This window comes from Hyaena hyaena, unplaced genomic scaffold (genome assembly GCF_003009895.1).
Source record: "Hyaena hyaena isolate Hyena2069 unplaced genomic scaffold, ASM300989v1 scaffold_1933, whole genome shotgun sequence".
Classification (NCBI taxonomy): domain Eukaryota; kingdom Metazoa; phylum Chordata; class Mammalia; order Carnivora; family Hyaenidae; genus Hyaena; species Hyaena hyaena.
In genome coordinates this window covers 74,236-87,895 of record NW_024082550.1, presented here as the reverse complement: position 1 = coordinate 87,895, position 13,660 = coordinate 74,236, and the positions used below count along the sequence as shown (strand labels likewise).

The 13,660-nt window shown below is 36.7% G+C and overlaps 1 protein-coding gene across 1 annotated transcript; it reads right to left on the bottom strand.

Moving 5' to 3' along the window:
- Positions 1-1,845: 1,845 nt before the first annotated feature.
- Positions 1,846-12,840, bottom strand: DMP1 (dentin matrix acidic phosphoprotein 1). The gene is made up of 6 exons (XM_039225116.1): positions 12,794-12,840; positions 8,233-8,311; positions 7,535-7,578; positions 5,273-5,305; positions 5,036-5,083; positions 1,846-3,198 (listed from the first exon to the last, which is right to left on the bottom strand). The coding sequence occupies exons 2-6, from the start codon at positions 8,288-8,290 to the stop codon at positions 1,846-1,848; spliced, it is 1,536 nt and encodes a 511-aa protein (XP_039081047.1). The 5' UTR covers positions 8,291-8,311; positions 12,794-12,840.
- Positions 12,841-13,660: the final 820 nt, after the last annotated feature.

Genomic DNA, 13,660 nt, shown 5'->3' with positions numbered 1-13,660 from the left:
TGTTCCCTGTGCTTGGAATGTGCTTCTCCCCTGTTTTCTTATTCACTCCCCAAAGTTTACTTCAGTTGTCCCAGAACTTCTTGAACTCTCTAAAGAGGTTAATTACTCCCTCCCATGTACACCCATGGAAATTTAATTAGAGCCAGTTAATTAACCCATTGAGCTAGAGAACTCAAATGTAAGTATGTGGATGGGCTTGCCTCAGAACTCTTGAGATCCTTTTTAAAATAGAGAATTCTGGGTTTCTCTTTAGACCTACTAAATTAAAATCTCAGGGGATAGGATTATATATGTTATATTCTTAGCTTTGACATTGTGAGGGAATGGAGATTATGTGAAAGATGGAGGTCAGACTGAAGGTTAGAAAGTCTTCCTCATTCTCTTGGTAAGTTTGTAGGGGAATTCTGATGTACACACTTGAAAAGTAAAAGTGCTGATGCACATTAGTTTCTTTCAAATAATTAAAAAAGAAAAGAAATATGTTTCCTTGTAGATTCCAGAGTTTACGCAAACAACAGTCTGGGAGACCAGCAAGAACTAATGTTAAACCCAAACACCATGAACTTTTGGCATGGCCGTAAGCAATGTTGAGAGCTTACTTCATTTTCTTTTTTCCTTATCTATAACAGATATATCTAATGAAATATCATAAGCAACACATCAAGTAATTTTATCAAAATGCTACCCAAATTATAAATAAAATTTTCATGAAATAATTTAGGAAAATATTTTATTTTAATGGAAGAAAGGAAACTACTCTTTAATGCTTTAAAGGAAGAGTTGTTTAATATAGATATTTCCTAATAATATCACTATAAAAATAAGCACATATTTCTTCTAGACATTATTGTCTTTATTACAAAACATATTTTGTGTTGAGGTAACATTTCCAAAGATATTTGGCAAAAATCAATTGAATTCTATATACACAATTTTGCTATGTACAACATATGTAAAGGACTCAGAGAATAGTGTTCCTAGCATTGCACATAGACTGATTTCAGGAAAAAAATAAAGCTAAAAGTTATCTATTCAAAGAGGGATCTCTTTCTACTATATCCCACCCCATCTTCCATATCATATCACCAGTTGTGAGTGAGGCAGTATTCATGGGAATTCCACAAAAAGCATCAAAACAAAGTTTGGTATTTATCCAAAATACCTCCTGTGCCATATTTTGAAAGTGTTTTCACAAACTAAACATTTAATCATATAGGATTTGCTATTGCTTATCCCAAGAATAAACAGAATTCTCTTGTCTTCAATGGAGAAATCTTGTGCAGTGCTCCAACTCTAGTGTCCTTCTGTTGTGAAGTCCTCCCTGGGTTTCCAAGGCAAAGTTAGTCCCATCTTCTGTGCTTCATATATTTCGTTCATACCTCTTACATCACTTCCCACACTGCATTGCTATAATTCTTGTTTCCCTCATATGTGTCCCTCCTTAACCCTCTATAAGCTCCTCAGGAGCAAGAAACAAGCCTTAAGCTTCTTCATATCCCAGCACCTAGCATAGTGCCTGGTATGTAATAGAACCTCAATAACTGTTATGTTAATGAGTTAGTAACTATTGTAGTTGTGAACCTATAGTGCACGTCCTTTCTTGCTTTCAATCTCATTGAACGTGTTCTGGTATCATTTGATAGGATAGTTTAAATACTCCTATAAATTGGTGACACTGTAGAAACAAATATAATATCCAGCATTTCTTTTCAGAAAGAAATGACCTCTCGTTGTCCTTCTGATAAAAATATCAATAAATTATAGTTATAATGATTTCCCTATTCTCCAACCCCCAAGACTACTGTGTGTGAGAGCCACTTCTTAGGAAAACTAATGATGCTGTTGCTAATAGCCATCTTGACAGTCATTGTCATCTTGATCCCCAATTGGTTTGTTGTGATAAGCATCAACTGTTAATTTTCTGCTTTCTATCTCAGTGTTTTTTGACTGACCATCTTCCTCACTGCTTGATTTGCTCTCAGTCGAGTTGCTATCTTCCTTTGATTTGCTGCTGTCCTGAGAATCACTGACACCATCTTCTTCAGACTGGCTGTCCTGCTCAGACTGGCTTTCTTCACTCTGGCTCTCTGCTGAGGCACTGTGAGACTGGAGACCCTCCCGGCTAGAACTGTTTTCCTCCTCAGTGGACTCTGGGCTTTCCTCTGAGTATTTGAGGCTTTCATTGGATTCACTCTCAGCTTGCTCCTCTCTGGATTCACTTTCTGAACTAGAGGGCTTATTCAAGCTGTTCTCTTCACTGGAGTCACTATCTTCCTGATCTTCTGAGTGACTGGTGGTATTATCTGGGTTGTCACCTCTGGACTCACTCACAACATCTTCCTGAGATTCACTGCTATTTTCTTGAGATGGCAAGTCAACCTCTTGACTAGACTCACTGCTGGGGTCTTGTACATTTTGACTGTCTTCTTGAGACTGATTCTCCTCACTCTCTTCTAGAGATTCACTCTTGCTGTTTTCCCTGGATTGGCTGAGGCCACCTTCTTTGGAATTGGTGTTTTCTGTGGAGTCACTCTTAACATCTTCTATTGTGTTGTTGTCATCAAGTTCACCTATGTCATCCTCTTCAGAAATGCGGGACTTTCTAAAAAACTTTCTCCTTGGATACTCCATTGACTGGCTGTCAACTGAATCCTGAGTGCTTGCTCGTTCATCACTGTTTTCTTTTGATTCTTTTGATTTGACACTAGCACTGTTCATTCTGAAGTTGCCTCTCTCACTCCTGATAGTGTCTGGATCATCATTCTGCATTTCTTCATCATCAAACTCAGAGCCATCCCCATGGCTACTATCCCCTTCACTGCTACCTCCCACCCAATGTTCCTCACTCTCACTATCTTGAGCAAAATCACCTCCCTCAGGCCTGCTGTTCACCTCATTCTCATTGTCAAGGTCCCTGCTCTCACTGGTGGTATCTTGGGCACTGTCTTCCCCGGATTGTGTAATGTCAGCTGAGTCTTCATTACTTTTTAGTCTGGAGTTTCCTCCTTGTCTCTCTTCAGGTCCTGGACCATTGTCATCATCACCAAAAGTGTCATCTCCACTGTCATCTTCATCATCATCTTTGACATCTCCTTCTTTTCCTCCATTCCTAGAAAGACCACCAGCTGGTCTATACATATGTTGATGATCATCAGGGCCCTCCTCTGATTCAGCACTGTCACTGGGGTCTTCATTTGCCTGGCGTTTGGGGTTAACAAACATGATCAATACTCCAGGAGCGGATATAGAGAGTGTTATCTAGTCTCTTCCTACTTTCTTCTTCTTATATCCCTCTTTCTAACCCATGGTCTATTTCACTGCTCAATAACATCTCTACCAGAGGTTAAGGAGGAAGGAAGAGGAGTAGAAACTCAAGTCATTTCATTTTATATAGACACAGTTCACTCAATGCTATAAAAATTCTCTCAAAAACCTTTATAGAAATCACATTTATGAAATTCAAATCATATTTTAAGTCTGAAACCTGGAAGAAACTCTCAGAGAATTTTTTTCTACATTAAAGAAATGGTTTGTAATACTCACTCATCAAATTGTTTGGTTTAAAACAGAGTTTTAAAAAATACTGAGTGATTTTTAAAGGACCCAAATATTCTTTTCTCATCAACTCTTGGAGGGAAAATGTACTAGGGCACTAGAATGGTACATTTAGAAAAAATGATATTAAACTATTATAGTAAGATATACATCTCATCCTATGCATATTTATACTTCATTCACACAGGCAGAGTTGCCCATAGAAGACTTAGCTAAAAGACTGCAACTAGTAGAACCACCAGAGAAGCTTAGTTCTAAGTGTGAGCTCAGAGAGATTATCTCCATAAGTCAAATAATTGGATGCTCTACACAAATAAGGAAGGATAGTGAGTCTTCATTTATTATGCTCTGGAAAAATCTGTTCTCTTTACCATACCATATAGCAGAACATTCTTGCCAACTTTGTTTTTATTTTTCCACCTGTCCCTACTGATCAATGTCTGACTTTCCATTTGGGAGTATAGATGATGACATCTCTTCCCATTGCTAGATTTTACACTGGTATGCTGGAACTAAGCATTTGCTTAGTTCCCATACCTCAATAGGCACATATTGCACGCTTCTCAAACAGGGACTATTACTTTCATTTGAGAGCTCATGGAGGCAATAAATCACATCTCCAGAAAACAGCTCCCAATTCTAAACCTATAAATTTCTAGAATGTTCTTTCAACAAACCTTTAGTAAATACTGGCAAAAAAAACTAATAATTAATCCTCTGACTGGTTGAATATAGAGTGCAACATGAGTCAAAGCTCCAGGGAGAAACCTGGTTCCTGGAATCTCCGGACCCCCACAGGTTTGAGTTTGGTCAAAATAACAGAACAGCCAATGAAGTAATGACATTTAGTCTTAGGAAAATGAAAAAAACAAAACAAAACAAAACAAAGAGTGTGCACATGAGAGAAAGCCAGCATTTTATTAAAGGGATATAATTATAAACTAAGTCATCTTTTCCCATTCCCAGAGTTAATGTTGAGACTGTTTTAAAGACAAATAATTACTAAAGAAGCTGTTTTATTAAAGATTCTTCAGGGATTTCCTATTATCTTTTCTAACAAGATCAACCCTTGACATGGAGGAGGTCTGTAGGCCCAGTAGGTATTTCATAGCTTTCTCTGCCTAGTCTGAACTACTCCAATTGTAAAAGCAACATTTTAAAGAGATGAATGAGCAATTACTTGTCTATCATGGTCTATTACTCTGTGTGTGTGTGTGTGTGTGTGTGTGTGTGTGTGTTCTTTTTAACTACAGTGACATTTAGAGCCACAATGTCTACATTCTGACCCCAGTGATAAATATGGAATGAACATCCGAATTCACCCACTCATTTTTCTCTTCTTACTTTATGGGACTATTTAGCTAGCATAACTAGTGGTTAGAAAATATTACATTTAGAATTGTGCCAGGTAATTTAATCTAACATCATTTCCTTCAACTCCTAAGTAGTCTGAAAAGTTAAGAAAGGTCTGTTTAATTACCTGTTCCTCTGAGCTAACTTTACTTTCTTCAGATGACTCACTGCTCTCCTAAAAGGAAAAAAAAAGTTGTTTATTTTTCCTTTTAGTAATTCCCAAGGAAAGAAAAATATATGATACACATCAGTTGCTCGCAGTTTGGATTTACTGCTGTCCAAATGGCCTAAAGTGATGAGAAGAGTGTTGAAGTAAATTTACTTTGTGAGATGTTGATGACAAAAAAATGAACAAGATAGTTACCAAGAGTGGTGTTGGTGTCTGAGCCAAATGACCCTGTAAAAAAAGGAAGGAAAACAAGTTACTCCTTCACAGATGGATCATGTCTTACAAATATTTAAAGTAATTTTAAGGGATTTTTTTCAGTTTCTTGATATATATTTTACATTTACATGAGGTGTAATGGCAAAAAAAAAAAAAAAAGAATGTGAGATGACCCGACAGCCTGGAAAAGATCTTGAAGGTGTTTGTATTTCTGATATTTCACGTAGAGAAAAAATATATTTTCTTCGAAGCTGATTGTTTATACAACATGGATGAAATATAACATAGGAAAGAAAAACAGCATTGAAGCTTAGAACCCAGATTTATGTATGAATTAGCTCCTTGGTTTTGGTTTTATCCCTGAAAACCAACTGTCTTTGTGTTGGTGCTGAAATTCACATATTCCAGGAAACCCCTAAGTCTTGGGTAAACTGCAATATTTGGTTACTCTATGTGAATATAAGGAATTCCCTTCACCTGTCCAATGTCAATTTCTTATTTATAAATTAAGAATATTAGCAACCACTGTGCATACTCCATAGACTTGCCGTGAGGATGAAATTGGAAGCAACTTGAGAATTTTTCAGTATGATATAAACTAAAGAAACAATCCATTTTGAGAACATCACTTTATAATATTCAGTAGTAGATAAAACTGAACTGAGAAAGCCATTAAGCACTTCTTGAATCACATAAGATCACCTCCCCCGGTTTGGGGGGTGGAACCCCTAGGTCTGAAACTTAATCAGGGCATAGTTCTAATTTATTTACTTTCTTTAACCCTGATGCCTTCTCCTGGTCTACACTCCCCGTTTCCCTCAAGCACACCAAAATCCTCAAATCCCTCCTGTTTCAAAGCTGCTAAGTGATGGTTATGAATTGCAAAGTACTGAGCTGCTGTCAACATGTCTTTGAGGAGCCTCTCAGCTATGCTAGGCAGAGGTTATCTCCCGAGAAGAAGGAGATATAATCACTTTAAGTCCTTGCTCTGTGACACTTCAGGCAGGTACAAAGGCAGACTTTCAGAGATCACTCTGTCAGTTATCATTTGGAATTAAGGGATAGAAGGGAGCAAGATACTGGTGTTTTTCTCATGCCAAATGTTCGCGGTACTCTAGAGTGTTTGGTTGAATGAGACGGAGAATCTACAGTGGCTACTTTTCAATTAACCAGACTAAGGACATCTCTGATGGAAGTCGATGTAAGAAATCCTGCAATGTCTATTCTAGTCTCAGGCAGAGGCAGAACCCCATCTCAAGCCTCTGACATTATCTGGCCACCACTAATAGTGTTGTGCCCAAGCTGCATCATATGCAAATGCCAGCAGGCAACAAGGTCATGAGCAAAACACTTTGACTTAGCATAAAATTTTAAGCATTATTTGTAGTTTTAATCTTGAGAACCTACTAGCCTCCTAGACTTGGCCCATTCCTGAGAGGGATATAACACCCTGATAGAGAATTCAGATTCTGGAGCCAGAGTGACCTGAGTTTAAAGTCTGGCTCTAACACTTAGTAACCATGTAACCTAGACAGATTAGGTTACTCCCTGTGTCTCAGTGTTCTCATGTAAAGCACAGAACAGTCTGACAATGGTTCTTGATTCATTCAGAGTAAACACACAATCGACATTTAGCTGTTATCCTAGAGACTCTGGTAACCTCTCATTCTTTCTTTTCTTACTTTCCAAGACTTGACCTTTTGCCTTCCAGACATCTCCTGGTAAAACAGATTTCTCATCCTAATCCTTTAAGAGCAGCCTTTTTTTTTTTTTTTTTAAAGAGAGAGAAGGCATGAGCAGGGGAGGAACAGAGATAGAGAAGGAGACTGTATGCCCAGTGCAGAGCGTGACATGGGGCTCAATCTCTCAACAGTGAGATCATGACCTGAGCTGAAATCAAGAGTCAGATGCTTAAGCAACTGACCCACCTGGCACTCCAAAGAGCAGCCTTGGTTCACTGTCATCCATCCCCTTCCACTACTGTACATGTCTGTTATGAAAATAAAGCTAAATGAAAAAAAAATGCCTCCTCACCAAATTATAGTGTTAAGTTAAAGTTGAAGCATTATATGAACTATTTTTTTTCATATGAACTAGAAATTATAGCCCTTACTACCTGTATCTTAGGTTATTAAGGTATTCATTAAATCACTAGCAGTTTCAATATTTGCAGCAGAGGCAATTTGGTGATACTAATAATATATTAAATTAAAAATATTTTTTAATCTTATTTCTACTCACCGTCCATTCTTCAGAGCTCTCAGATTCAGTATTTTGATACCTGGCTACCTAGGAAATTTTAATATACATGGTTAGCCCACAGAAGAATTTCCAAGGCAGTAGCTATGAACACTTTACATACTTAGAGGCAGTGATAGTCAAACTTCGTCATGAATCAGAATCATCTGGGTGCCTTGTTAAACCACAAAATTGCCACATCCTTAGAGAGTACAGCTTAGTATGTCTGAGGTATGACCCGAGAATTTATATTTGGACCAAAATCCTAATAGATGCTGATACTGCTACTCAGGGGATGACACTTTGTTTTTGTTTTTGTTTTTTCACTTTCAGAAGGAATTTATTTTATTTTATTTTATTTTATTTTATTTTATTTTATTTTTACTTTTTCAGGTTTTTTGTTTGTTTGTTTTTTTCTTACAAATAGTTTATTGTCAAATTAGTTTCCACATAACACCCAGTGCTAGGGGATGACACTTTGAGAACCACTGCCGATGAAGAAAAATGAGAATCCTAGCTATGTGAATGAACAGATTAAGGAATAATTCAGATGATATTATAAAGGAAACAGCTTCCTAAGAAACTACTGTTTTCATCTACAGCCAGCTACCTGGCTTATAGCCACCTTGGCTTATAGCCAATGAAAAGTGTGGAGTCTTAGGTATAAAAGGTCTTTTTTTCATATATCCCTGACCTGATACTTACTGGGAGAGCACAGGACACACCCCAAAGGAACAGGAGTAAGATGCTGGTCTTCATAGCTGGCAGTGATAACTCTGCCTGTGATCAAGAACAGAAGATGTTTTCCTTAATGCTAAAGAAATATAGGAGCTTTACCTTTTTAACATTTTCTTCCTATTAAAAAGCATAACTCATCCAAATGTCCGTCAGCTGATAAATAGGTAAATAAGAGGTACTGTACCCATACAATGGAATATTATTCAGCCATAAAAAGGAATGAAGTACTGATACATGCTACAAAGCAGAAGAAACTTGAAAACATTATACTGCATGAAAGAAGCCAGACACAAAAGACCACATATTGTATGATTCCTTTTGTATGAACTGCCCCAAATAGGCAAATCCATAGAGAAAGAAAGGAGGCATTTGCCTGGGACTAGAGGAGAGTTTGGGAGTGACAGGTTGAGGAATGAACGTGGCAAGTGATGAAAAGTTTCTAAAACTGATTTTGGTGAACGTTGTACAGCTCTGTACAATGGCTAAAAGTTAATGAACTGTACAGTTCGTATGTAAAGTATATATTGAATTATATCTCAGAAAACTGGTTAAAAAGAAACTCACTGCTAAGAGATAAATTGGAAACATTTCAGTGAGAAGATCTATAAACACTTCTTCCCTAACACATAAAATAAGATAAATAGATGAACAAGTAAAGAAAGAGGAATAGAGGAATTTCTGACCAGTTCACTTCTATGATAATTATGCACGTTAGTGTGGCACAGTAACCTGGCAAATACACACCTAAACCAAAATGTAGTGATACCATCAATAGGTCATCAGCATTTGTCTATATACACACACATATACACACATTGCTTGTCAGTCACCTTTATAACTTGGGAATAATATTTAGACAAAATAGATTGGTTTTGCCTTTTGTCTTCCTGATCTGCAGAGGTGTACTGTCAGGCTCCATAGTATGGCTCCAGAAAGCTCTTAGTATCTACTGTGCTACAATTGGTCATATATTACATATAGATTGTACTAAATTCTTTCATTTAAATTCTTTCATTTTTAATGACTAAATTCAGTCATTTGTGTTACTGGAGGAAGATTAGAGATTTGGGATATACTTGTGAATCATGCTGAGAGAAACATGCCAAATCAAACTGTATTTTCCTGAAGGATGGCTTCATTTCACACCTAAAGAATGATTTATAAAACAGCTTGTTCTGTATCTAAAAATAGATGTACTACATGTTAATGCAAAAGGTTATTGAAATGATCTAAAGGGAAAATAATTTGCCCTGCACTTGTTACCCCTGTCTGTGACTGTCCTAATGAATAGATGGACTTCCATATGTTTTGTGCAAAATCCTGCAAGTTTATTTCGGACTTCACTTTTGTTTTTAAGATACTCTGAATGATTTTAATCTCTGATCTAAGAAATAAGAATACATAGGGGCACGTAGGTGGCTCAGTTGGTTAAGCGTCCTACTTCAGCTCATGTCATGATCTCACAGCTCACAGGTTTGAGCCCTGCGTCAGGCTTTGTGCTGACAGCTAGCTCAGAGCCTGGAGCCTGTTTCAGATTCTGTGTCTCCCTTTCTCTCTGACTCTCTCCTGCTCACACTCTCTCTCTCTGTGTCTCTCAGAAATAAATAAAAACATTAAAAATTTTAAAAAAAGAAATAAGAATACATTGCTCGCTAATGTCTGGATATGCTGAATAATGTCTGTAACATTGAGCTCTAGAAGCCATCTAATCTTATTTTTTAATTTAGTCAAGAAAACAGTAGAAATCCTAAGGAGACTAAGAATGTTCCTCATTTCTACTTTCACTCAGCTCAAATGGTCCAATAGACTCTCTCATTTTATATCATGAGCATTATCTCACTTCAACATAGTTATTCTTCATTTGTGTTATTTCCTTTATTCTAATTCAGCATAGTTCATATTAGTCTTTGTGTTTGATATTTCGAGATCTTTTTAAAATCTTCTACCTACCATTAACAGAGAAAAACATGAAAATGCTCATCTCCATCTAAAACAAACCTAATTAAAAAAGATATTACTTCTGAAGGAAACCAGAATATCTTATGCCTTTTATGCCCAAAATATGCCTCTTTGACATAAAAATTACTTTGGTAGCTAAAGTCTCTTGAGAAACAGCAGATACAAGAAAGATGCTCTGATCCTCCTTTTTCTTCCTGAAAGCAAGAAATTCCCATGTGAAAAGTGACTTCCCTATACCAAGAGGAAGACTTTCTCATCCTGAGAGAAGAAAGTTTAAGGCTGAGAGAAATCTGTACAAACAAACCTTGTTAAACTAATCCTGTCTTCCTAATCACTTCCCTATAATTTACTACTCCAGCCCAAACCCCTTTATCTTGTCAGTTCTTTACAGGTATATTGTTTCTTTATCTAAAAAGTAGACAACCCATCTGCTGTGGTAAGTCCTTCAGGTCTTCATTCTCTTATGAAGGCTCTTATTGTAGATGTAAAAATGTTAATGAAATATGTTTGCTTTTCTCCAGTTAATCTGACTTATGTCAGTTTAATTCTTGGGCCCCACTGGAGATCCTACAAGAGAAGAAAATTTTTCCTCCACTCTATTTCCCCTTAGTTCCCACAATCAAAACTTTTTTTCAAGTTCATAGGTTTATTTCTTAAGGAACATTTCCCTTAAATATGATATTGTCAAAATAACTACATTCCAATGGTTTTCATGTCACAGGTTGAATGAAAATTAGGCTGTTCACCATTTGAAATTTCAAATGTGTAATTTGAATAGGGTGATAATCTCATGATGTTCTTCAGAAGGCTAGTGATATTCCAGTCTTGATAAAAGGCCAATAAATACTGAGTTATCCTCTTGTTTTGTTGCTTCTCTTTATATAAAATAGAAAAAAAATTTAAGGGATACCCTACACTAATGAATGTCGTGTACTTTTGCAAAGAAAGTATGTGTTTCCAGTGTTCCAAGTTTCTTAGGGATAGAATATTATGAAACATAAGAAAGAGCCAATAACTTGCTTGTGCTTCTAGAAATACCATTTAGTGACCTGACCTAAAGCAATAATTTCCTGAACAAAATAAAAGACAGCCTGGGGTTCTAAAAGAGCTGAAGTTGCCTCTCATAGAATATAGTCTGCCATCAAACATTAAAAGAAGTCAGATCTTCAATCCTATATTGGGCTTTCAATTAGCATTTTAATTTTTTATTTTATTTTTAAAAGTGTATTTGTTTTATGAGAGAAAGAGAGCACAAGTGGAGGAGGGGAAGAAAGAGAGAAGGAGAGAGAGAATCCCGAGCAGGCTCTGCACTGTTAGCATGGAGCCCCATGAGGGGCTTGAACTCACGCACCATGAAATCATGATCTGAGCCAAAGTCAAGAGCTGGACGTTTAACTGACTGAGCCACCCAGGTGCCCCTCATTATTACTTTTTGAAAGTAAAATGGAATTTGGCCAAGATATGATTCTATCAGGTATTCAGAGAACCAAACAAATAAGGCAATAAAAATATCCAATCCTTCCAATTATAATTGTCTTGAGATCAATGACAATCAATCTCACATCATATACCTTTGACCACAGTAAAATAACTCCAAGGTGCCCTAAAATTCAAATTAATATTTGGAAGGTGTCTAAGCATTCAAGGCACATTGGTCCACATTATCATTTTAGAGTAGGTAAGTGGACTAATGCCTTTAGAAAATTGTTCACACGTTTTAACCAGCCAACCACATGAAAGTAGGATAGTCTGTTTGGCCCTCAGGTAAACAGAAAGCATCGTTCACTAGAACTTATTGTTCCTAAAGAAGACAGGTTGCTTGAAGCATTGCTATTACACGTGGGGTTTTATAGATGTCATAGAGAATGCATTGCCTAACTACAGTTCCCACTTTCTGTTATGAAAGACAAACACTCTGACAAAGATGAAGTAGAATAAATTCAGCAAATAAAAATACATATGGACTAGAATATGTATTTCCTGAGTCTTCTATGCTAGAAAATGTTTTTAAAACACTCAACATTTTATTGCATTCTGTTTGCAAGGCATCATGCTAACACGAATACCTAAGTAAACAATACAGAAGCATTGTAATTATCACATCCTTGGTTTCTTTCAATGGTCTTAGCATCTTCTTTCCATTACTTGATTCATAATGAATATTACTGGATACTATCTAGATGAATAGCATCAAATGATTTTAATTTAAAAGACCAAAATTTGGAAGTCCTGCTAGTCTAGTTTAGATTCTTTCATAATGTTTTGTAGGCCATAAACATCACTATATCCATAAAACCTAAATGTAAAAGTTTTGTTTTGCTAATTAAAGCTAACCTTCAAAATGACTTTCCATCTGTGTCCTGAATGCAAAGGTCTAATTAGAGTAGTATAGAGAAGAACATCTGGCTCTATTGACTTAACATGCCATTTGAATATCATTATTTGCTGTGGCATAAACATCCTTCCTCTGCATGACATAATGCCTCTCAACATGTATACATGTTTAATATTTTCCAAACATAGCAGAAGTCATTTTATAATTTTTTAAAAATGAAAATTTCTTACCCTCTTCAGTTCACAAAGACTTTTCCCCAAAGGTCTCAACAATGAGGCTGAAGTTCTCACAGAGGAAATCTATGCCCAGTGAAGCCACTTTTGTGTTGATGTTCTGATGTTCACTTCTCTGACAGTGCAGGAATTTAAACTCTGCTTCAGCTTTTCATAGCCAATCAACCTCAAGCAGGGGTGACTGACATCACAAGGTGTCACCGGGACTCCAGTACACCCACACTTCCTCCAACTTGCAGAGGCAGATTTTCCCTAAAAAGCTCTTGTGGTTCCCAAATGACTAGACTAGTTTCCATTAAATTGAAGATCTTCCTAAAGCTTTATTTTGATTTCTAAATATATGTCATTCACATCCATGCAGGCTTATGAGCATTATAAACAATGACAATGTCTTCCACCCACTGATAGATCCCAGCAGACACATGGATGGGAAAAGGAGACTCAAGGAGTGGGCAGATAGTTTCCTGTTAATGTACATTTCCAGGTTGTACATGAAGAACCTTCTAAAATACTAGGTTTGCCTAAATTGTTCGTGTTAAGAATATGAGCTTTTATCCTCTCCCTTCTTATTTTTTAATAGCCTCTACTACTTACCTCCTTTTCCTCTCAACTCCCTATTTCCTATATACACACAAAAGTCCAAAATTCTCAGTAATCTAATGAAACATTACTTACAGAATTCTGTGGTGATTGGAAATGTTAAGTCACCACCCTAAGTAACTGTTTTTGACCAAAAATAGTTTAAATCTAAAATTTCATTATTCCCTCCAACTTCTTGCCGCATTTTGAATTTAACTCTGGTGACTCTTTGGGGGCTCCTGGGTGGCTCAGTCAGTTAGGCATCTGACTTCGGCTCAGGTCATG

Excerpts from the sequence above, each read along its gene's own strand:
- DMP1 (XM_039225116.1), bottom strand. The coding sequence starts at position 8,290 with ATGAAGACCAGCATCTTACTCCTGTTCCTTTGGGGTGTGTCCTGTGCT. Across the intron at positions 7,579-8,232 it reads GTCCTGTGCTCTCCCAGTAA|CCAGGTATCAAAATACTGAA; the intron begins GTATCAGGTCAG and ends TTTCCTAGGTAG. Across the intron at positions 5,084-5,272 it reads AGACACCAACACCACTCTTG|GAGAGCAGTGAGTCATCTGA; the intron begins GTAACTATCTTG and ends TTTTCCTTTTAG.